The 24723-nt window shown below is 33.4% G+C and overlaps 1 protein-coding gene across 13 annotated transcripts in view; it reads left to right on the plus strand.

The window, feature by feature from the left end:
- The window catches only part of NF1 (neurofibromin 1), a 298008-nt gene that overhangs the window by 181818 nt on the left and 91467 nt on the right, over nucleotides 1-24723 (plus strand). For 6 of the 13 annotated variants that reach the window (XM_058283832.2, XM_058283828.1, XM_058283831.2 and 3 more), the window contains 5 exons: nucleotides 7867-8025; nucleotides 8534-8631; nucleotides 11440-11586; nucleotides 13688-13834; nucleotides 15954-16064. In XM_058283832.2, coding sequence (XP_058139815.1) covers nucleotides 7867-8025; nucleotides 8534-8631; nucleotides 11440-11586; nucleotides 13688-13834; nucleotides 15954-16064 — 662 coding nt within the window. Of the gene's footprint in view, nucleotides 1-3344; nucleotides 3408-7268; nucleotides 7329-7866; nucleotides 8026-8533; nucleotides 8632-11439; nucleotides 11587-13687; nucleotides 13835-15953; nucleotides 16065-24723 lie in introns of all 13 variants that reach the window. The other 7 variants (XM_058283823.2, XM_058283824.2, XM_058283829.2 and 4 more) reach the window with 2 other exon arrangements.

A 24723-nucleotide genomic window follows, 5' to 3' on the forward strand; every position in this document is an offset into this window, starting at 1 on the left:
GATCTGTGTCCCTTTATGGCTTCCACTGTGTTTTTGAATTGCATATGCAGTTTTAGGATTATTCATTCATTCCAAGGGAGGTTAATGTAAATCATCACTAGCCTTTGTAAACTGTAATTCTGAAAGAAACATTAGTGGGTCTGGAGTTTGGGACAGTGTGGGTTTAGGGAAAGAATTTTAGGCATTTACCAAAGCCCATGCCTTTGTCTTTTTCTTTGCGGAGTCATCCCCAGCCATTTGTTTTTAGCACAGGACTTCAGTTGCTTAGAAACATTAGCAGCATCAGTGAAATCACCATTTGCAAAAGCTGTTCAGGCTGCTCTGTGTGAATTTTTCTCCCATTGCTATTTATAAAGATGTATCTGATAGATCTATAAAAAAGCTTTTCACTGTTTAAATAGGTGATAAAGCATATTTAACATTAAATCTCTATTAATTTATCAACACTTTTTATCACCTTTCACAAAAGCTCAAGGAAACTTTGGAGAGCCCCACATAATTTTTTCAGCTTGTTAAATCTGAGGCTAGAGGATCGTTTAATTATTTTATGAAACTTTAACAATCTCTTAATTTGGGGCCTTACTCAGGTTTCTCTTTAAATCTAATTCTTTATAAATTATAAATCTAACTTTTCTGTTTATAAAACTGGGCAGTTACAAAATAGTGAGTATGTGTTTAAAATAGTATGGGTGAACTTCTTGGTTGACCTGTCAGTAACTATTTCTAGAAAGGAAATTGGTTTCTAAAATGACAGTGGCTTTGACTCCAGCTGGTTAAAAGTATGTAGGAACTGACTACCTGATTAGAGGTAGATTTGAATAGAAATTCTTCATGTGGTTGTCATCCTAAAAGAAAAATCCTTTTATATCATCAGCAAACTTGTATAACAATTTAAGACCATGATTCGATCAGGTAATAAAGGGTCAGAGCTTGGCACTTAGTAAGTACTTAGGAAATATTTAATGAAGGAATAAATTTCCCTATCCCTCCCATCCAAGCAAGCGAACAAGATGCTTGCCACCATTCTTAGTTAGGAAGGGAGGGAAGTAGTGAAAATAAGTCAGAAAATTGGTGGCTTATTAAGCACTCTGTTTTGTGCTTTTTGGAGTACACTGTGATAAAATATCCTGTATTATATCAATAACAGACCTGAACTGTTATATTAAAATTTCATATGAAGTTATTCTCTTTAAGAACATAATTAAAGTGGTGTTTCAGTGTGTTGTTTTGAAATATTGGGTAAACTTAACATTGTTAGAATGTAGAGTAATATAGAGCAAAGGTATCTGGTGTTGATATTTATTAATAAGGATTTGTTTTTTCATAAGTGACTTATAACAGGGAATTTTACATTCACTAATTAAAGGAGAAAGATGGAAACAAACTTTGATCTCAGGATACTCCTGTCTTCCTCCGAACATATTTTTTCTGTTTAGTTTGCTTTTTTGTTTTTATTCATCCTTCCTCTAGCTTTTTCTTGCCCTTTTCACTTTGGCCGTAACATAATGGTACTTTTGTACTTTTATGTTTCTCTGGGAGGGATAGTAGCAGATTGTTGTTTTCTTTTTCTAGTAAACATGGCTCGTGCTTTGGGACCCACTGGGGAAATTTTGAAAGCTAAGTGAGTATATCGCTAGCTAATATTAATCTTTTCTCTGAACTTTAGTGCTTTTTACTTTAGTTCATATTTTGACTATTAAGCCCTTTTAAATCATGCTTTCCCTATGCACCTTCTTTATTTAATTTGGACTTTAGGGTAAGTTTTAGAGGAATGGACAACTGTGCATACATGTTAGTCTTATAATTGCACTATTTTTCTCATGTATTTGTCTCCATTGTCCTCCTGATAGTTTTTGGAATAATGAGAAAATAATTCCTGGAGTAGTGATTCTCTTAAGTAATAATGTGAGAATTTTGTGAAAAGAGTTAAATATTAAGATTTAAGTAAACACCATTCTTTTCCCAAGTAACTTTACTTCCCCAAACAGAAGTAGTTTGTACAAATTTTTATGAGGCTACAAAGATGGTTATATACCATAATTTAAAAAATTATAAAACTGCATTTTTGTGGTGTGTTTGATTACTAGTGCTATTGTATATAGTCTAAAGTTAGAACTATATTAGCTATAGTTGTATGAGGTAAGAACTCCTTGAAATAAGAAACTCCACAAGTTTAGAAACTGTGTCTTTTTAGTTTCCTGCTGTGTTGCAGTACCTAGAAAAGAATCTGGCTTGTAGGTACACAATAACTACTTGGATGGATGGATGGATGGGTGGAAGGATAAATGTCCAACTAACTTTAGGCCCAGATTGTTATGGGTAATGGTGTTGGATGCTCAAAATTCCTAGAATCAGATGTCATATATCAGTGGATTAAAGAATTTCAATTTCTTTTAAAATTTATTTTAAAATGAATTGTTCTGTCTAGTCTCGTCCTATCGGGAATCTTTTAATTTTAAAAGAATTATTTAGCCTAGAAGGAGCTCTAAGAGAGTAAGCCAATTGTTTTTGTGGGGGGTATGTGTGTATGTGTATGTTTTGAGACATTCTAATAAATGGTTAAACTGTAATATGTTAAAAGTTTTAAACAGTCTTACAGTTTTATTCTATAATTTTCTCTGTAGTGTCTTCACTATAATATGAATGTTTTTTTCTTATTGACCTGATAAACATTCTTCTCCCAAATGTTGTGGAGCTTTTAAACTCTTCTGTTCAGAACCGTTTCAGGAAGTAGCCAGCAAACATTGAAAAATATGTGAAATTTTAAGAGTAATCTTTCTTAAAAGAGAGAGAGGCACTTTCAATTCAAAATCTCTAAATTTTTCTATTATACCTAGCCATTTAATTTTTTATTTTTTAGTTAATAGGCTCTTAATTAAATGCCAGATAATGAAAAAGAATTTTAAGTCAATTGAAGGATACACAGAGAAGTATTTTACATATCAAAAAAATTATATAGACACACAGAAGTGCTTTAGTTTGCGATCTACTTGTAACGAACATTTTATATAAAATCCATTAAAAGCTAGGAATTAACTAAAATGTGAATATTTAATATCCTCAGATCCACTTGTTGAGAGCTTTTCTGTGATATTTAGCCAGAAATAGTAGATATGATTGAGTTGCAATATTTCTTGCCATTTATTTAGTGCTTTGGCTTAAAATGTAATAAAAATTAAAATCCAGAATTAAAATTCATCCCTCAAAATTCAGTTGATTTCTAATTTTTGTTGATTCCATTTGTGTTACATTTTATCATGTAATTTTATGTACAAGCCAACATTGTTTTTGTTGCTGTATGTAGTTGGTGCTGTGACTTGTTTGTGCTCATCTCTGTTCTGTAGGCAACTTGCCACTCCCTACTGAATAAAGCTACAGTAAAAGAAAAAAAGGAAAACAAAAAATCAGTAAGTTTGGAGAACTTTTTATTAGCTGTTTCTTTCAAAGCAAAACAAAAATCTTTTGCTGTTTGTTAAGAACATCTTCACTTCAACCTATTTGACCTTCACTGTAAAATCATTCTACTAATTCTGGCACAAAATAGCTTTCATTTCAATTAACCCTGGAATTAAGTTACATTGAAACATTCTCTGTGTTCCTTTGGTTTGATTTATCCCAAAGGCATTTTGGGGGCATTTGTTGCACTGAATATCCCTGGTCTAATTTTATTATTTTAATACTTAAATTATAAATGAATGCAAAAGAAACTTAATTTCAAGGCCTTAGGAAATGCTGACTCTTCATTCTTGCTTCTTATTTGCAGGTAATGTGAGTGGTTTCTTTTCCTAGATGTGAATGTTTTTTTTAATTGTTAGAAGTATATGGAGGGGAATGTCACTTTCTAGATCTTACCTAAATGTTGCTAACCTTTACTTTTTACCCCTTATTTTTATCTAGAGAGTCTCAGTTATTTCTGCTTACATTGTAGAAATTCTCATGCTAAAACCACCTTACCTTTACAAAAATTACTATTAAACTATTGGGATTGAGAACATAGTACTTCTGAAGTACAGGAAAACTCAATGAGTCCATATTTGTAGAGAAACACCTTCTTTTGCAAGCATGATTAAATATTCTACCTATTTCTATGAACTTGCCCTAATTTAAATTATGCCAGTTATAAATATTTTCTTCCAATGGATACAATTTGTCTAAAATATAACATGCATTCATTTTAAATTTGCCATTATCTGTTAGTATGGTTTTTCCTTATTAGGCTGAATACTGTATTTACCCATATAATCCAAATGATCTTAAAGAAAAATGTAAGGAAAACCTTTAGGATTCAAGAAGGTAGTTTTTCTTAAACTATAATTTAGAATACAGTGTTTTATCTATTATAGAATGCAGTGTTCATCTGATTTCATCTTTCATTCCTTGGTCTTAGTTCTACATATAATAATTTTGTTTTAAATCCAAAACTAAATAAAAAGTTAGAAGTATATGTACTTTTATTACGTCCTTTCTAGATTTTCTTTTTGAGTATGATAAGTAAATTTGGTCAACAGTAATTGGATTGGGTTGGATGGCCTTCTTGCTTAATAAGAACATTTCCTACTAATGCTTCAGCCTTCTAATTCTTGCATATGTGGATTTAACATGATGTACACCATCACCGTTGAAATTAATTTACTGTTTCTAACACTGTTGTTCAGTGTTATACTAATGTGATTGTGTAGTATAATACATAAAGTTTAGGCTTTTTGTGTTTTGCTAGAGCATGTTTTCTAGCCTTTCTAACATTGCTTTATTTATTAAGATTTTGTCTAATTGTTCCTTAAAGAGTTTTTTTCCACTAGAGTTATTTTCAGAATTTTTTTTTAAGTTCCTGGGTAACATTAAGTTTTGAAATGTATTTCTCAGTACCGGTGACATGAGTTTCTCAAGGAAACAAGGGGAATCTAATTGGTAATTTGAGACATTTTAGAATGTGTTCCAAAGTATGAAGACATATGGTCATTAGAAATTTAGAATGTCATTTTGTGGAGCTGTTTGCTTAACAGAAACTAATCATCTTTTCTTTGAAAAGCAAGCTACCTTTCCTTTGGGGCATATGTATCATGGATTGAAATAAAGAAAATACATAAGGAAGGGTCTGGCTTCTGGTATATAGCTATGTAGTCATTTTAGAGATAATTATGTTTATTACAGTCAAATACATAATATATAATTAGATTTCCTTTGAAAAGATAATTGTCAATCTAACTAAGGAAGAATTTGCAGTAACTAAGCATGTATGGTTAGTGATCCTGTCTCTGATGTATGTTTTACGTGACTCCATTTCTTTGTATCATGAAGTTCACTTTTTACCAAGGGGATAAAGGGGGTGTTTGGCTGGTTTCAAAACAGCAGCTGACCCAACATTTACATTTTATGTGGAATGCCTTTCGTATCCAAATTAGACTTTTATGGATTAAAAAAAATATATAAAACTTGAGTATGTGTATTTTTATGAGATAAAATTACATTGACTTTAATTGGTGGTAAAAGAAAGCAATACTTTTATAAATTAATTCCTTCCTGAAACTTGTTATATAACATTTTTATTAATTTTGACTACTGGTAGTACCTACCATCAGTAAGATAACATGTTTATGATACATGAAACAATGTGTGTTCCTGAGATATAGATACTTTGGGTTTTGACAGGAGTTATTTTTGAAGATGTATTAATAGAAGATGTGGAGGTGTACTTTTCATAAATTCTATAATATTTTCCTTTTGGGGAATAATTCATTCAGATTTTCATTAAATTCTAAGGCTATTGTAGTATTAAATATAAATCAGGTAAAATGTGAGTCTCACTTTAAAACTTTTTTGCGTTAGAGAAAAGCAATAAATTACTTTCAAACATGTGTTTTAAAAGAGCTCCTTATGTGCATGCAAGTTATTGTTTTTTTGAGACAGACTTTCACAGCAAGTTAGTATTTTATAAATTAACTGGTTCTTTGAAAACCAAATTGAGATTTTAGCTTTTTGAAACTACTTAATGATTTAAATGGTTAAACTGAATACATGCTAATTCTTTTTAAAACAACCTATTTGAAATTAAATATAAAGCAGTTTTTAACCCTCTCCCCTCCTGCTAAAAGCTTTAAATCTTGTAGATATGTTGATATGTTTCTTTTGTTTTAAAATTAAAATTTGGACGTTCAAAAGAACCACTTTGTTGTAATGGGGTCTGTGAACATTCTGAAATTATACTGAGAATTTTTTCTCTAAGTGCATAAATCCATTTTTCTAATTTTTAAAATCAGATTGTCAAGGGGCTCCTTCTTCTGAAAGGGTAAAACACTGTTCTTAAATAGTAAAAAGCACTTGAATTTTCTTCTCAATTTCATTTCTAAATACACATTTCAGCTTTAAATGACTATGAAATAGTATTTATGTTTTAAAGCTATTCTGTGGAGGCTGCTATATTTCAGTCTTCCTTACTAGTTTCTCTTTAGTTAAGTTATTCTCCATGCAATAAGCACCTAAAGAACAAACAAAATTTCCTGACCTATATAGTGTTAACGCAGGTGAAAATATATTGTTATGATGGACCTCTGTTACCAACTTTTACAGAAATTTTCTTTGGCCTAAAACATGACTCTGAAAAATATTCTTTTTTTAAAATTCATATCAGAGATTATAGAAATTTATTTTGCCATTTTAGGCAGTGGATTAGAACACATTTAAATTGTGACTCAGATAAACATTAAATAGAGCTGAGTGAAGTAAAACAATTCTTATTCTTTCCAGAGTTAACTGGAATCAGTAAGCATTGTGAATTCATGACAAGAAATACTACTTTACTGAGACATTAAAGAAAAATAGGATTATGTGAGATTCTGTTTTCTCATCCCCGCCCCCCCCAACACCCCAATATACTCAGAATTCATATTTATCTCTAGAAATGCAGAATATTGAGTGGAGTCGCTATGGCTCTGCTGTTTGTAGTCCCTGTTAGTTAATTAAACAGCAGTTATCCACACTGAGCAAGAACAGTTGTAAAGATTAAAATGTTACCTAAATGTTCCTTAAAATTAATGTTTGTGTAGTATACAAAAACATAAATTCTAGGATAAAGAGAAAAAAATCAGTCTTTTTTTTTAATGCTGGGTTCACATTGCTTTTCAGTATGGGCAACCATTTCTTGAATCCTTAACTTTATTTGATAGAATTATAAATTGAGATAGACAAAAGCGTTATCTCTTCTGCTGGTGGGATCCTTTTTTTCTTTTAGGTCCCCAAGAATTCCCTTTCTTCTATGGTTTAAATAATAGGTAGATCCTTATAATATAAAGCATGCTGGTGAAGAAAAGGAACTGGCAATAATATTACTTGTAAGTAACTTTTTTCTCTCAATGGAATCTAAGAAAACTAAATTTTATTTTGTGTATGGTAGACATTTTGCTGAAGAAATTCAGTTGTACCTGGTACGTGAAAAAATGTAAATATTATTAGGTATAGGATATTTCAGGGGTGTGCCGTTGAAAATTTAACTGCGCCTTGTAAGAGTTGACTTACATTCTCATGCCTTGCAATCTTAGTAAAATCTGAAAATCTTTGAGTGAAAATTTAACTGCTTTTGTTATTTATGAAACCTGCAGTATGAACAATGATGATGAAATTAGAATATTTAGGTCTCTTCTCTACAATACATCCATTAGGTTTTTCTTTCCTTAATTGTGCTTTAAAATAATGAAGAATTAGAATTCAGGGCAAGCTTTATTTACTGATGTTTTGGGAGTAGGCAAAAATAGATATGTGTTGCTTAGGGAGATTGGTTGTTTTTGTGCTAAGTTTGACTTTTGAGATTTTCTTCCCATTTACTTATTTTAATTCAAAATATGTACTTACTTCTCAACTCCTTATTTTTAGGTGGTTAGCCAACGTTTTCCTCAAAACAGCATCGGTGCGGTAGGAAGTGCCATGTTCCTCAGATTTATCAATCCTGCCATTGTCTCACCATATGAAGCAGGGATTTTAGATAAAAAGCCACCACCTAGAATCGAAAGGGGTTTGAAGTTAATGTCAAAGGTGAAGAATTATTTTAATAATCCAGCTATCTTAATTTTCCCTTAGTTTTTCATAATTAAAGGACTTCCTTTTGCTCTTGGTTTTCAGTTACATGGTTTTGTTTGTTTATGTTAAACATAAATTCATTAGACTGATACCTGGTGGGCCATATTATCATGGGAAAAGTTTTTAGCAACTATCTTCTTAAGATAGTTTATGTGATATCCTGGAAATTCTGGATTTATGGCTGAAATGTACACTGTGGGATTTTTTATTGAAAAGGTCATTTAAATTTTTAAATATATATTCATATACATGCAAATATGTGTACATATAATACTTATATTTGTGCATATTTATATATTTGAGAAAGAATAGAAACATCCAGATAGTAAAATTTATAGAACAAGGAGTAATTGATTTTAACTTCCAGTAAAAGCTATATCAATGAGAAAAGTCATTTTTAACGAATATATACATGTGAAGACTTGATGAAATAAGTAAATAAAAATCCCGTTTTATTGTTTAGATACTTCAGAGTATTGCCAATCATGTTCTCTTCACAAAAGAAGAGCATATGCGGCCTTTTAATGATTTTGTGAAAAGCAATTTTGATGCAGCACGAAGGTAAGCAGCCCTTGCTCTGTTTGAATCAGATATTTACAATTTCTCTTAAGTCCATGTGTTACCAGGTTTTATCTAGGTTCTTGGCTATGCTGCAGAAATGAATTTCAAGAGCATGCTGGATGAGTTAGGTCAGTAATTTATTCAGGTAGGGAAGAGAAATGGGAGAAAATAACAGAGCAGGGGTCCCAGGTAGAGAGGAAGGGGGTGAAAAAGGTTAAAGAGGACTGATTTACAAGCTACAATTCCCCATTATAGATTATAAATGCCCAGGTTTACTTGCTTGGCCACATGGCAGAGGAAAAATGGTGAGAGCAGCACGCAGAGGGCAGGAACGGGCCCAGAGGCAAGAGAACAGGGTGAGGGCATGCACTCAGGCCTGTGCCTGGCTTTTAAACTGTTAATTATTGTACCCCTTTGCTAATGGCAGGGGAAGGGTTCTAGCTGTTTGCTGTTTTGATTGATTACCCCACCCATTAATCCCCCAGAGAGAACTGAATGATAAAGTCTTTTGGGAATATCCTGGGCTTTTCTTTGCTCCCAAAAGAAGTCTTTGTTCTGGATAGCAGAATCTTGGGGGTGGGTGTCTTCTAGCAGCCATCTTGGGGGTTACTGAAGTCCATGTGAATTCTCTGCCAGGTTTCAGATCTATCTATTAATTCCCTGTCTTTACTAGACTACTTCACATGTACCTAATCTTCATGAAACTTCTGTGTAGTTTTTTCTTCTGCCCTCTCCAGTTAGAAAACATGGTTTACCTTACTTTATTTTACTGTAAGAGACAGTGATGAAATAAATAGGTAGAGATTTCCATTTTATGTCATTTGAAACCAGAAATTTATTTTTGTTTTTATTTTTCATATATAATCAGCTTTATTTTTAGAGAAGTTTTAGATTACAGAAAAATTACATCAAAACTATAGGAGATTCCCATGTAATCCACCCGTTCCCCTTCCCACATATTTTCCCCTATTAATAACATCTTGCATTAGTGTGGTACATTTGTTACAATTGAAAAAATATTGAATCATTGCTACTAACCGAGGTCTGTAGTTCACATTATGGTTCACACTTTGCCTGTTCAGTTTTATGGGTTTTGGCAAAATGTATAATGGCCTGTATCTGTGATTGCAGTATCATGCAGAACCTTCCAATGTCCTAAAAATGCCCTATGTCCTACCTACACTGCCCGTCCCTTTCCCTCAGAACTTCTGGTAACCACCATCTTTATATCAATTTATAAGTTCTTCCGTTACTACAATAATAAGTCTACCTTGGTCTGTGGTTGCATTCCCCTCTTTTGTTTGTTCATTCCTCAATCTTGAGGATTTTGGGATGCTGGTGCCTGCTTTGCTTCTGATTGTAGAAATTATTTTAGACATACCTACTAAAATAAAGGATTTGAAGTTTCTCTAATATGGAGGACTGGAAGAAGAGGATTCATTCTAGTAAAACCTAAAACCAAAATGGTACAGATAATGCATAATAGTATATATACAGAAAATTTTTGGTGTTGAGATATTTTTGATACTTCAATTTGGAAGTATATCTGACCTGAAAAATTATACTTTAAACCAAGTAATGCAAACTTATAAGATTTTGTTGATAAGTAAGTATACAGCTGTTAGTTTTATGATTTAAAACTGAAATTCTGCTTAGTTTCCAAAACTAACTAGTTGCTTAATTTAAACTCTTTGAGTTGTTGGTTTATCTGCAAGCTAGGGATAATACTGTGTTTGCCTATCTCAGAGTTATTTTTAGAGAAACAAATGAGATAATTCATGAGAAAGTGCTTTGTAAATACAAATCTATGTTCAGAATTCTTGTCATGGAGCATGAATCTAACTGATCGGACTCAGTATAAGCTACACTTATACAAATCTCTCTTCAAGTTTATCATCATCATATCTACTTCTTTCTGTCAGTTTAAAAGGTATATTGTTAGATTGCATGCCATACTGGAATGATAAGGAATGTCAACATAGGATTCATGTTACAGCACATTGATTATCCATGGAAAATTAAGAGAGCAAAGGTTTTTTTTGTTTTTTTGTGGCTTTTTTTATCCCCCCCCCCCCGTTGTCTGCTCCCTGTGTCCATTCCCTGTGCGTTCCTCTGTGACTGCTTCTATCCCTATCAGGGGCACCGGCAATCTGTGTCTCTTTTTGTTGTGTCATCTTGTTGTGTCAGCTCTCCATGTGTGAGGCGCCATTCTTGGGCAGGTTGCACTTTTTTTTCGCTGGGCGGCTCTCCTTACAGGGCACATTCCTTGCACATGGGGCTCCCCTACGTGGGGGACACCCCTGCGTGGCACAGCACTCCTTGCGCGCATCAGCACTGCATGGGCCAGCTCCACATGGGTCAAGGAGGCCCGGGGTTTGAACCTCGGACCTCCCATGTGGTAAGCAGCTACCCTATCTATTGGGCCACCTCCGCTTCCCAAGAGAGCAAAGGTTTTGATGCTGACTCTGAACTTACAGGCTGTGTAACTTTGGGAAGGTATTTTACCTGGTCTAGTCTTCCATTTTCTTACCTGTAAAATACCAGTTTCTCTCCAAAGTTTCATCTGTCTCTCCTGTATTGTTCAGTGACTTCAGAGACTACTCTGAAACTGAAGACTGATACCAAAAATGGAAAACCAACTTTCTCACTGTCCCTTCTTGTTTTGTTTAATGACATTTACATAGTGTGAACAAGCTCTCCATATTAGTAACCTGTTACTGCACAAAGTTACTTCATGTAAATTTAATTCAAACATAGGAAAGAGTATATCTGGTTTAGAAAATCCTAATGACTTTTAAATTTTTGAAGGTTTTTCCTTGATATAGCATCTGATTGCCCTACAAGTGATGCAGTAAATCATAGTCTTTCCTTCATCAGTGATGGCAATGTGCTTGCTTTACATCGTCTACTCTGGAACAATCAAGAGAAAATTGGCCAGTATCTTTCCAGCAACAGGTGAGATTTCCCAATCATGGGGATGTTGAACACTCTCATTTTATATTAGCAGAATTATTGGTCATAAATAATGTTTCTCACTTTGCATCTAAACCATAAGAATTTGGAAAGAGAAATATAGACTCCCTTTTATTATGAGTAGGTTTTTTTGTTGTGGTGGTGGTTTTTAATAGGAGCAAAAAGTTGAGTAGTAGTAAATGATCAACAAGCCTAGAGGGTACTGACTTTTTTTTTATGTCAAGATAAGAAGTCATAAATGAGCCCTTTGTTTTTCTCTGCTTTGCTGACTATTAAATTTAATGTGCAATAAGGCACAGAAAAGTTTACGTTTACTAGAAAATCAAATGAGTATTGGCAATAACCTGAAGTGCTGCTTAATTCTTAGAATTTAATAATTAAAACATTGCCAATGTTTTAATTCTGTTTTAAAAAAACCATGTGTGATTCACTAAGTATTAATATATGCAAATAAAAATATTTTACACAGAAAATACTCAGTAATTGGAAATTATTTGGAATTATTTCATTAGCTGTTTTAGTTAAAATCTCTTGTACCCTAAAGCACATACTTACTGTCCTTTCTAGTTACATATGTTTATAAAGAGCTCAAATTTCCATATATGAGTTCCCTTATAAAGGTAGAATGCATCCAGATTATTTTTAAATGCCGATACAGTTTGCTCATTCACAGGAAGGGTAGGAGATGATGAAGCTAAGGCTAAGCTCTAAGGAGATAGGTGTTTAAGGAGAGGACATTTTAATCCATTTTGAATGGTTAATGGATTGAAGTAGATGTGGGGATAACTGATGCATGCCCCTAAGATAGAAAAATGAAGATGCTTTATCTTTGTGATGCTAAAGTAGGCTATGGAACATTTAAATGCAAACATTTTTTTTCTTATGCAATTCACATGTATTTATAGTTTAGTGTTAGGTTTTTTAATTTGATTTTTTAAAAATCATACACATTCCAAACAAACAAAAAAAAAGATAATAGAGGCCCATATCTGCCACCTAAACTTAACATTGTTTATTTTGCCATATTACTTCAGATCTTTATAACAGATTATTTCTTGGAGGGGAAAAAAATGATACAATTAAAGGCTTTTTCCCCACAACCTCAGAGATAACCACTTTCTCCAGAGGTATCCACTTTTTAAAGTTGGTGGTATGCTTCCTTATTTTTGTACTATTCCTACATATACATGTATCTGATAAAATAAGGAATTTTATGTATACACAGCATAGTTTTGTGCATTTTAAATTTTTATAGAAATATATTGAATATAACCTCTTCACTCAACATTATATTTGAGATTTATTATTTATTTAACTTAGGTTAGTAATCCATTGAATGACTATATCATAGTTTGTGTTAGCTTTCCTGAATTAATGAACACTTATGTTTGTTTCCAGTATTTCACTATTGCAAATAGTGATATAATAAATATCTTTGTCCTTGTCTCCTTGTGTATTACCTAAATTTGGAATTGGTGGGTCCTGAGGTATGCATAGCCTTCACTTTATGCAGTATTGCCAAATTGCATTTCAGAGTGTGTGTGCCAAGTTATACTTTGATCAGCAGTGTGTGAAAATGTCTTTCTAAATACACATCCGTAGCAAACTTGGCACTATCAGACCTCTTAATTTTTAGGAAATGGGATCTTGTTATTCTTATATAGTTTTAAATGTTTATTAGCTGAAATCCTTATTTACCCTCTGTTATCGAGAGCAATGTGACCATTTCCCAAATAGTGGTTTCTTAACATGGAGTCTTTTCATACTGAGAAAAAAAATGGATCAGATTGTTACTTTTAATTACTGATTGCCCCTTTAGTAGTAATGGATTAAGACATCTAGGGGAGAGGGGAGATGTATATTTGTGTAAATTTTATAGTTTGACAGGGTGGTCCTATTTCTAAAATGTTTTAGTGTATACTTAGAACCCCTGAAATTTTATTGGGCCTTTTTAGAAATGAACAGGAATCACTAGTTGACAGTAAAAAAAGAAAAGCAACCAATGACATTCTAAATAAATCTAAATCTAAATCTTCTGAATGTGAGCTATTAACTATTTTACTAAGTAGTTTGCTCTATTTAGGGATCATAAAGCTGTTGGAAGGCGACCTTTTGATAAGATGGCAACACTTCTTGCATACCTGGGTCCTCCAGAACACAAACCTGTGGCAGATACACACTGGTCCAGCCTTAATCTTACCAGTTCAAAGTTTGAGGAATTTATGACTAGGTAAAGTACAACCTTGAATTGATAATTGCTCTCTTTTTGGTTGAGGTGCAAAGTTTACCACCAGCCAACTTGTTAGATATGCTTGTATTTTTTTTTTTTTGAAGAGGACTGTACCTCACAACTACATTGCCATGTTTCTCCTACTCAGTGCACTATTGAAATATGCTTTGTTTTATAAGATGATTTTCTTATAAATATAATAGCATACTATTGAATATTGCTTTATATTACTTTGATATATTTTCTCATTTACTACTTATAAGCAAGAGCAGACAACATTATTTTCATATTATAGTTAAGGAAATTACAACTCAATATGAATTACTGATTTGCGTAAGCTTCCATACCTGTTGTATACCTTTGGTTCTAAGTGTTAGACTCTTTCTACTATACTACAACATTTTTCAGAACCCTCCTAAAAGTTATTAATTTCTTTCAGATTCAGGCTTAGAAAATAGAGTAAACTGTAATAGTGTTATAAAATTTCCATAGGCCTTTATTTTGAATCTCATTTAGAGGGATGTAGTGTGTGAACTAATAGATCCTCATGGTTAGATCTCATTTGTGTGATGTTCTAGTGAAGATAGTTTCCTGGGTCTTTTGGTATTTAGAGTACCTTTCATTGTACTTTGAACTTACTAAGTATTCTATAAGTGGCTGTGGGCTGGGTGCTTTGTTCATAGTATGTGTCAGAGATGGAAAGAAAAAAAAGAAACCATAATCTGCCGTTCACAAGTTAATTTACATTAAAGATTTACTTAAAAGTGCCTGTTAATTAGTCCTATTACTTATAGATCATAGTTTTGTACAGAACTGTGTTATTGTTAAAATAGTCTATGAATATGTCTCTTTTCCAACTTAGTTTTTATATTTAGCTCTATTAGATTTTTCTCAGTGTAACAAATGTTTATTTCTTTGTGACCAAGGGAACAATTCCCATACAAAATTTTCACGTTACCTAATAGAAAATAGTAAAGAAACTGTTTTTTGTTTTACATTACTGGGGATATGGTAGCCATTTTTCTAAGTGTACCTCTTGAATATTCCTTTTTACCTAAGACCCTCCCTTCCCTAATAAAGCATTCTTCTGTGTTTGCAAAAACTAAATGAGCTAATATGTGTAAACTGCTTAGAGCAGTGTCTGGTACATGTAATGTTTAATAAATGTAAGATGTCATTTTTGTTCTTCCGCTGTGCTTTTTGAGGACCATTTTCCTTTTAAAAAATGAAGGTGGATTTACAGTTTTCTCAATATAGAAATAATAATTGTTAAATCATTCAAACCACAAAAATCTATAGAAGAAAGAAAAAATTCTCTATCATCCCTCCCAGCTCTTAGAGATAATTCAGTTAACATTTGGTGTTTAGCCTATGTATACCTCTTTCCCCTATCAAAGCATATCTAGATTGTTTCCATTAATATTAAATAAATACTGATTTTCTGTTACCATAACATGGATGGTGCTAATACAGCCCCTCCCCTTCAAGACACATAGAAATACTATGTAAAATAAAATGTAAATAACATATTTTTTAAAATATAACTGGAAGATATTTTCTGAGCAAATTACTTATAGTACAGTCAGTACAGAGAGATAAATGAAAAATATGAGAGAGAGTAAAAGATGTGGAAGACAGAATCAGAAGGTCCAACCATGTCTAGTAGGTATTCCAGGAATAGAGCCTAGAGAGAATAGGGAAGAAGTAATATTTGAAGAGGTTATGGATGAGAATTTTCTAGTGTTGGTGAATGGCATGATCTTCAGATCAAAGAAACATACTAAGTCTTGAGCAGAATTTATGAAAATTAAACTATGCTTTTTCAGAATATATTTTAAAGTAAAAGTTTAGTATATATTAAAAGTGGTATTCAAAATCATGGAGATTAGGATGGACTTTTAATAAATGGTATTAAGACAACTGAGTAGCCTTCTGAAAAAAATGCTCATACCATCATGAGGAAAAACTTCCCATCAATCAGAGAAGAAAATATGGGCAAATTCCTTTTTAACTGTGTAAGGAAAACCTTTCTCATTATTTCAAAATCCATAAACCAGAAAAGAAAATGCTCAAAAATTAGTATTAAGCTTATGAGTTGCTCTGTTATTTTTTCTTTTAGGCACCAGGTACATGAAAAAGAAGAGTTCAAGGCTTTGAAAACATTAAGTATTTTCTACCAAGCTGGGACTTCCAAAGCTGGAAATCCTATTTTTTATTATGTTGCACGGAGGTAAGAAATGCTATTTTTGTTTCTCTTAATGGTTTAAAAAATGATAGCAAATATATAGAGCCAGCAAGTTTGATTTTTCCATTTGACTTAGCAAGAATTGAAGACAAGTTTACCTGGGAATATATTACAGGATTAATAGCCGTCCTGCTCCCAAAATGATGCTCACTATATTAGAAAATGTTTTTCAGACTGTCTATTTCATATTGGCTTCTCTTTCCTACATCATTTAAAATATTATCTACAATAGATTAATTACCAGAGTAAAAAAAATCACATAAGAATCTTGTGTTCCCAGACATATTCTGGACATAATCAGGAACTTTTTTTTTTGGAGGTACTGGGGGCTGGTGATTGAACCCAGGAACTTGTATGTGGGAAAATGGCATGTGAACACTTAGCCACATCAGCTTCCCTGAGTTGCTTTTTTTTGTTTGTTTTGCTTGCTCATTTTTTGTTTTTTCCTGAGGCACCAGAAACTGAACCCGGGACCTCCCATGTTAGAGGCAAGAGCTCAAGTGCTTGAACACATCTGCTCCCTCTTCTATTTTTTAAAGTAGCAATAAAACTTTAAGAGCATTATCTCTGAGAAATTTTATAATATGCTGTATAAGCTAGCATCAGGGTGATTTGGAAAAAAATTTAGAGGGGCTATGGGAAATTCCTATAAAAATGACACAAGAGACCACCTAGACAATTGATTTGTGTTTTTTGTTTTGTTTTGTTTTTGTTTTTAATTTATTTGTTTTGACTTTTTAAAAAATTTATTGAAATATATCACCCACACACAAACACACATAAACAATAAGTGTATAATAATTTTGAATTTACAAAACAAACATATATAACATCAAACAAACATATATAACATCTCACCCTACCACCAATAACTTGCATTGTTTTTAAACTCTTTAATGATTAAAGAGCATTGTCAAAATATTACTACTAAACAAAGTAGTTTTCCCCTAACCATTCTGATTGTTATTATCTGATATCATTTATATATGAACATACATAAACAATTAAGTGTATAGTAAAAGTTGTGAACTTACAGAGCAAACATTCGTAACATCGTACAGGGGTCCCATACATCAACCCTCCACCAACACCTGGCATTGTCATGAGAGGTTTGTTACAAACTATGAAAGAACACTGTCAGAATCTTACTACTAATCATAGTAACACACAGTGAGTAACAGCTAGTTTATAAATGGAGATGTGACTGAAAATGGTAGTCTAGTTATGTAAATGCCTATCAGAATCATCGACCTGAAGGGTATCGAGAATGAAAGACAAAGAGAGATTGGGATCAGGGGATCTGAGAGCATTGAATCCTCAAGCTCATCAGAGAAGTTTATTAATTTCAGGGGCTTCCTTTTATACCCCTTCAGAGCATGAAAGCAGGCAGTTATTCCTAGTTAGTTATTACCATTACATCAACCCATTCCAGTAAAAGTAGATACACATCTAATGTACAGGACCTACATGATTACACCTCTTGGTACAAAATCACCATTGTCTTTAACACTATTCTATAAACAAGCCTATAAATCTTGTTACTCATTTTGCCTTGTTCCACCTGAACACACACATCTCCTTGCTGGCCTTGTGACCTGCACGTAAAGCCATGGTGGTCAAGGAAGTAACTTGCTTAATGGAAACAATGTGCCTTTGTTTCCCACAAATGCCAATTGACAGAATGCTTGAGAATAATCTAGGAACTGGATAGCACAGTAAACCAAGAGGTGGGTAAGAATTGTGGTTGATGGTACAGATATAAGAGTGATTTGTTCATTCATGCTGTCCTCAGTCACAGTGGATTCCTAGAAAACCTTTCTGGATATGCTGTGAGCACCTTCTAAATGATAGGTCCAATGCTAGCTTTGCTTTCCTTGCCATTGTCTTTTCTTTCTTGCCTGGTTTTGCCTTCATTCTGAGAACTCAACTGTGATATTATTTTGTCATTTTTTACTTCTTCCCATTTAGCATGACATAAGCTTGTGGTACTTGAACTTTAGTGACAGTGTAATATAATAGAGAAGGTTTGTTTTATTAGCTTTGGAATCTCAAGGGCTGTGTTTAGACTTAGTTCTGCTATTCATTAACTGTAGGACTTAAACTTTCTGAGTTTCCTGAGGAATTTGCTCATAGGTGGCAAACTTAATGGCCTCTTAATGGTCATGGGAGGCAAAAACATATGACAGTTTATAGGAAACAAAATGAGACTGAGAAATTATGAAAGGGGTATGAAAAAAGTAAGGTGGAAGGTGGGCTCAGACTTCTCCTGCCTTCTAATCTTGCTCTAGGAAATTTATTTGACCAGTCTTAGGTAGTGATCTCCTACTCAAAAATACCTATTTGATATAATCCATAAAATATAGGCTCATTTAAATTATTAAATTCTTCCTTTAAAATGTGCCTTCATTTAAACACATGATGTCTGTTCTTTATCCATACTTCATTATGAATTCTTCTAATCTGTAATTCAGATAACCTTAAAACCAAGAAGTCCAAGAACCCTGTGCGTGTATTAAAGAATTGAGAGTGTAGAAAATTGAATATGTTCTTGCTCCTCCCCTTTAATTCTCAGTCAAGTCTCCTCACCTTCCTATAAGACTCCTCCCTCTAACTTTTTTTTTTTTTTTTTTTTTTTTGAGGTACCAGAGCTGGGGATTGAACCCTGGACCTCATTTGTGGGAAGCTGGTACTCAGCCACTGAACTACATTGGCTTCCCTGAGTTTTTTTTTTTTTTTTTTTGGTTGTTGTTTTGTTTTGCTTGTTGTTTGTTTTTGTTTTCTTAGGAGGCACCAGGACCTCCCATGTGGGAGGCAGGTGCTCAACTGCTTACGCCTCATCCACTCCCACTTTTCTAACTTTTATCTCAGTTGCTGTTTCTAAACTGTCTAACATAGTTTTAATTTTCTTTTCCAATTGAGATGAACCACATTAGTATTCCAACCCCAGCCTTTAATATAACCAGGAGGATATTTTGACTATCTGTTTTTATTTAGTAATAAAAAATGAAACATTGGTGAGAGAGGTAGATAATGAGTATTCCTACCTCCCTTTCAATTCCTGTTAATTTATAATAGCAAAGATTTCTGGAAAATGTCAAAACTGGGTTTTTCTTCAGGATGAGAAGCTTTATGATTGTGTTCTCTGCAGTGGACTGAAAAAAGGCCAAAGGAATAGAGGGTGGGCTGTTGCAGGTGCCCTCAATTTAAATCAATGGGATTTCCAGTAAGCCTTTATAGTACAGTGGCTCGAGGGGGCTAAGGATTCTCAGTGCTGCTACTCATTTGCTCTGTTAATTTTTCTGAATCTGTTTCTTCATGGGTTAAAAAGTAGGTAAGAGGGATACTTATAAAAACTGTCCTGTGTACTTCTTTTGGCTATGACCCTACCAATTTCAAAAAAACTTGATTCTTTCAGTTTCTTACATCAAATTATTAGAGCTTCTTGTGGCTTTAGTTTTCACCTGGTATGAAGCTTTACTCCAGGACAGATGAAGTAGCACATAGTAGCTAAGAGAGGCACAATTCCTCCCTTATACAATGTATATTATAGTGTATATTGTTAGTGAGGGCTTTATTTCTAACAGCCAACTTTGTCCAAGAGCACTTGAGTTTGACTTTTCTTTTGGTGCTCATATATATCTCTGGTTTAGACTACCTTGTACTAGTTAATGTCTTCTGAGATGTGGATTCCAGTCTCCTTACAGGTAGCTCACAGACATTTCGAACTTGATACATCCAAAACTTGACTCAGCATATATTGGAACCCCCTTCTTCATACATGGACACACACACACACACATACACACACACACACCATATTATTTCTTGATTCCAGCACCATCCCTTTCAGTACTCCTCTCTAGAAACACTAGTCATTTAAAAAATTTCCCTTTCTGTTATCTTCCTTATTGTCAATCACCAGGTCTTGATTTTACCCATGAGATCCTGGAAAATCAATTAAGTTGTGTTAGTTAGGTCTTTATTATTGCAAAGAAGTCACTCTTATTTTCTTAAGAAGTTAGATATCAGGAAAAGCATGATTAGAGCAGAACCTGCCCAGGTGGAGACTGAATTAGTGTGGAACCAGCTTATATTCTTTAATTCTCTCTTTTATGGCTTCATAATCTCAACTCTGCCTCATGACTTTACTCTTTCTGTACTCATTCCACTTAACCCCTAGCTAGTAACTCATTCTCAGTGCTACACAGTTCTAATTCCAGACAAAGCAAATGTTCTTCCTTATGCTAAAGGAGCATTCTTTTCCCTCCCTAACCCCAAAATGACTACTTCCAGGACATCTTCACATTGTATCTGGAAGTATTTTTCCAATACAGATCTAATCTTTTCTCTCCCGGTGTCTTGAACAGCACCATTAACTCTCCATATAAAGTTCTAGCTCTGTAGTTGGGCATAGAAAGTGCTTCATAATTTTTGGCCTAATTTATTTTTCTAATCTTTTCCTGCCATTCCCTGCCATATTCTTATGCTCCTGCCCTATGATCGTTAAAGTGCCATAAATAAACTTATAATTGATGTAGCGTTGTTTATGGTGGCAAAGAAAGGAAGGTGAGGGGGAAGAAGGAAGAAAACAACATAACTGTGCTTCAAAGGGGGAATGGTTGAATAAATGATGATGCATCTATATCATGTGATATACAATGTACTACATTTATTTTGCTTGTTAAAAATGACAGAAACTCAATTCAAACTTATATAAACCAAAACGGCAATTTATTGGCACCTATACCTACAAAGAGATGGACTAACTTCTTGCATGACTTAGGTGTAGAGTTTTCAACAGTATCATCTGGAGAACATCTTTCTTCTCTGTCTCTCGACTTTACTCTTTTTGTGTTGCTTTTATTATCCCAGTCAGCTCTTGCCAAGCCGTGGCCAGCAGTTTAAGCTTGTGTTCTCCCAGTTTAATAACCCCAGTAGAAAAAACACTTCTTTCCCAGTATTTCCAGAAAAGGTACTAGTATTATTGGCCTGGCTTGAGTCATGTGCCAATTCCTGAACCAGTCATTATGGCAAGAGGGATGGAATATCTTGTTTGTCTAGGCTTGTATCATGTGCCCAACCCCAGAGCTCAAGGATGAGGTCAGTTCTACCTAGAGTACATGGAAAAAGGGACACGGGACCATGCACTAAAATGCCCCATTAATAACATGGTTATTATCTCTGTTACAATTTTACTAGGTTTTTGAGGTTAAATCAAACTTTGTAGACCAGCAAGAAAATCTAACTAGCAGTTATGACATATATTTCTGTGGGGAAAATTAGTTCTGAGCTCCAAGCATCTGTTTTATAAATGATCTTTTGATACACAATGTCTTCCCATGTAGGAGACTTCCTTCAAGGGTTTGATTAAAGCAAAATACTCTTGTCATTGGAGCAGTAGTATTATGTATTACAAAGTTTAGGAGAATGGGCACTTTTTTTTTTTCTGTAATACCATATTACTATTACATATTCATGAAATATGGTAACAAAGATGAGAGTGTTTTATAGAGCACTATAGTTTCTCCTTGCAGGATCACTACTTTTTTTTTTGTCTATTTCATAATATATAAAATAATACAAAAACACCTTCCCCACACCACTACTCATCATCCTTGACACACACACACACTCAGGCATACTTAGATTAAATGCCACTGACATAATTTCTTCTCCTATACCTTTAACATGTACATCTTGAGTTTCAATTCAGTTTTACAAACATCTAAAAGACAAATATGGTATTTTGCTTGTTTTAGCATTTAATAGTGTAATGCATAATTTTTTTTATAAAGACGGGAACCATCATATTTAAGTAATAAACTTCCATAATTAAAATTTGTAAACATTCAAATTAAGCTAGAATAATGTTAATTTCTTAAGTAGTAAATTAATATAGATTTTATTTTCTTAGCATGCTTGTTGTCATTCATTAGATAAACTGAGATAAGAATGCAGGCAGTTCAAGGACACTTTAGCCTGAATGCAAACAAAACAGAAAAATTATTACATAGAAAAGAAACTGAATGTTGTCCATTGGATTGAGTATGGTGCTAACACTGCCACTTGTTATATTCGTAGTATTCATGGTTGTTGCTGTCTTCAGAGTTGTCTTGGGATTCAGGGTCGTCCTGGGACTCAGGGTCATCGTAGGAGATAAAGTTGTTTTGGGCTTTGAGGTCATCGTGGGATTTGAAGTTGTCTTGGGATTCAGGGTCATCTTGGAATTCAGGGTTGTCATGGAATTTTCAGTTGCCAATGTTGGCGTTGTTGTTCCCAAAGTGTTATCAATGAATGTGAGGAGCAAGCTGGTCAGATATAGCTTGAACATCATTTTCCTTCTGTTATAAAATAATTACATAATTTAATCTGACACTTGAATCACAAATAAGCAAGCAAATATCCTTAATTGTGTTAAATTTCTTATAGAAATGTTATTTTTTCATGGCTATTAGTGAAAAAATAAATAACTTCCTTCCCCTTCTTTGTTCTCAGCATCTGCTGACATAAGACCTATTTTCTACCTAGGGCCACCAACTTAGAGAAAAATCCAAAGACTAAAAAAAGAGTTTAATTTGGTCTTTCTATTTAAAACAAAAAGCAAAAAATAAAATACTTGATATACCAATACAGTAAATATAGGGGCTTGAGATCAGTAGAGAGTAGGGCAGGAGTGGAGAATGAAAGGCAATTTTGGAAAGAAGAGTGACAAAACAAGCAATGAAACAAATATTTACATTTTCTTCTTGTGATTTTTTTCTTGGCTTTTATTCCAGAGAGGCTTAAGTTTAGGTCACAAATTAGGATATTACATACAAAGTGTTTACTCCAGAGACTAAAAGAGGTTAAACCAAAATTGAGTTTTTGCCAGTATTGGCATGAGATTACCTTCATTTTCTCCCCCTTTTAAAAAAGCTAGTTCTTAGAGAATTTCATTGTTTTTTAAGATAGAAATTTAGAAGTGATCAAAATTAATCCCTTCATTTTACAAATGGGTTCAAAGAGCTTAACTTGTCTGAGGATGCATATTTAATGACAACCAGAACTAGAACTTGAGTCTGACTGTTAGTTAAATGTTCTTTAGTAGATATAGACTATGAGAACATGATATATACATACACCAATGGTTTTATAGTGAACCATTGTAAAATAAGGCTGACTTTTTTTTTAACCCCTATACAAATCTAATGGCTTGCCACATTTGAAGTAATGCAACCAGTCTACATTGGACATAGGTAAATAGTAAGTTATCTTTTTTCTTTTTAACCTAAAACCAAACTTTAATTTTAGAAACCTAATATATACTAAAAGTTACATTTGGCTCTAATATATAATTGAGACGATTTCGAATTAATATTACCTTCTGATATTCTTTCTTTGAAGATTAAAAATTCAGATCTTCTCCAGTGTCCTAGGGGGGATCTGATTTCTCACTTATTGAGTGCAGTTTAAATACACCTAATGAGAAAGTCACATGTTCTAAACCTGATCTGCCATTTGCTCTTTGGAAATAGCGTATAGAGTGCTGTACCAACAATTAGTGTAAACAAATGGCCTTTAGCAGAGATCAAGGAATTCACACAGAATATTTCAAAAATCAACTCACATTTTAAAGAACCCAGTGAATACCACTTTGTTACCTCATATTCACGTATACATGGATGAATTTCATCACTGGATTAACTGTAAGAGCCTATGCCATATTGCCTGCTGTGGTTGCCCAAATTTAAAATAAAGCAAGTATGTTAAAGATAGATGTCTTATTTATTTATTTATGTTTAAAGCATCAGTGTATATGCATATAGGGTAGTTTCTGGCCATGGTTATTTTGAAGTTTTAAAAATAATTCAGAAATAAAGCATTCTAGGAATTTAATTTCTGGTAAATAAAGAAACCTATCAGAAAAGAAGTTAAACTTTCTTAGTATAAAACTAACTTTAAAAAAAATTAAAAAGGATATGAAAGCAATATTTCATACTGAGGTGTTTTGTGTTTTTTGTTTTTTTTAGTATATTGAACCACCCATGTTGAAGCACCTAAAGCACATAATTCTTGAACAGAATTTTGTCTTTTGATCAGTCCTTTTCCTTGATAATTAGCATACAGGGAAGTTGAGTTGTATTGTGCTAATGTTTTCATCACTTTGGCCAGTGCCACTTAAAAATTGCAGGGCTGTGAACAGTGTTGTTAGCGTACAAGGAAATTGCTACATAAATGGTAGAACTACAAGTCAGTACATGTTCCTCCCTTGTTTTACTTTGCTGTGAAGATTTTTTTCCCTCTTGAATGAATAGAACCAGTGTGTGCTAAACCTTATTTATCTGGTACATATAATATAAAACCTCTTTTAAGTGGAGGTTAATGTGGGCAGAACTAAGAAGTAAACAGAAAAGCCTCTTGGCAACTGGAGTATATATTTTAAATTAATGATAAGGCAAAGAGGTTTGGTACTATCCATTTTCTACTTATTTTTTCATTCTGCAGATTTTCCTTGGGAGATAACTAATAATGATAATATTTTGTCCTTGAGCAGACACTGCCTGACCTTTTGAGTACTAAATCTATACAACTTTTTATCAATGCTTCAGAGCTGTCAGTCTCAACATATTCAAAATTCAAATTTTTCCCTTCCTGTTCTTGTACC

The sequence above is a fragment of the Dasypus novemcinctus genome, chromosome 21 (genome assembly GCF_030445035.2).
Source record: "Dasypus novemcinctus isolate mDasNov1 chromosome 21, mDasNov1.1.hap2, whole genome shotgun sequence".
NCBI classification, from domain to species: domain Eukaryota; kingdom Metazoa; phylum Chordata; class Mammalia; order Cingulata; family Dasypodidae; genus Dasypus; species Dasypus novemcinctus.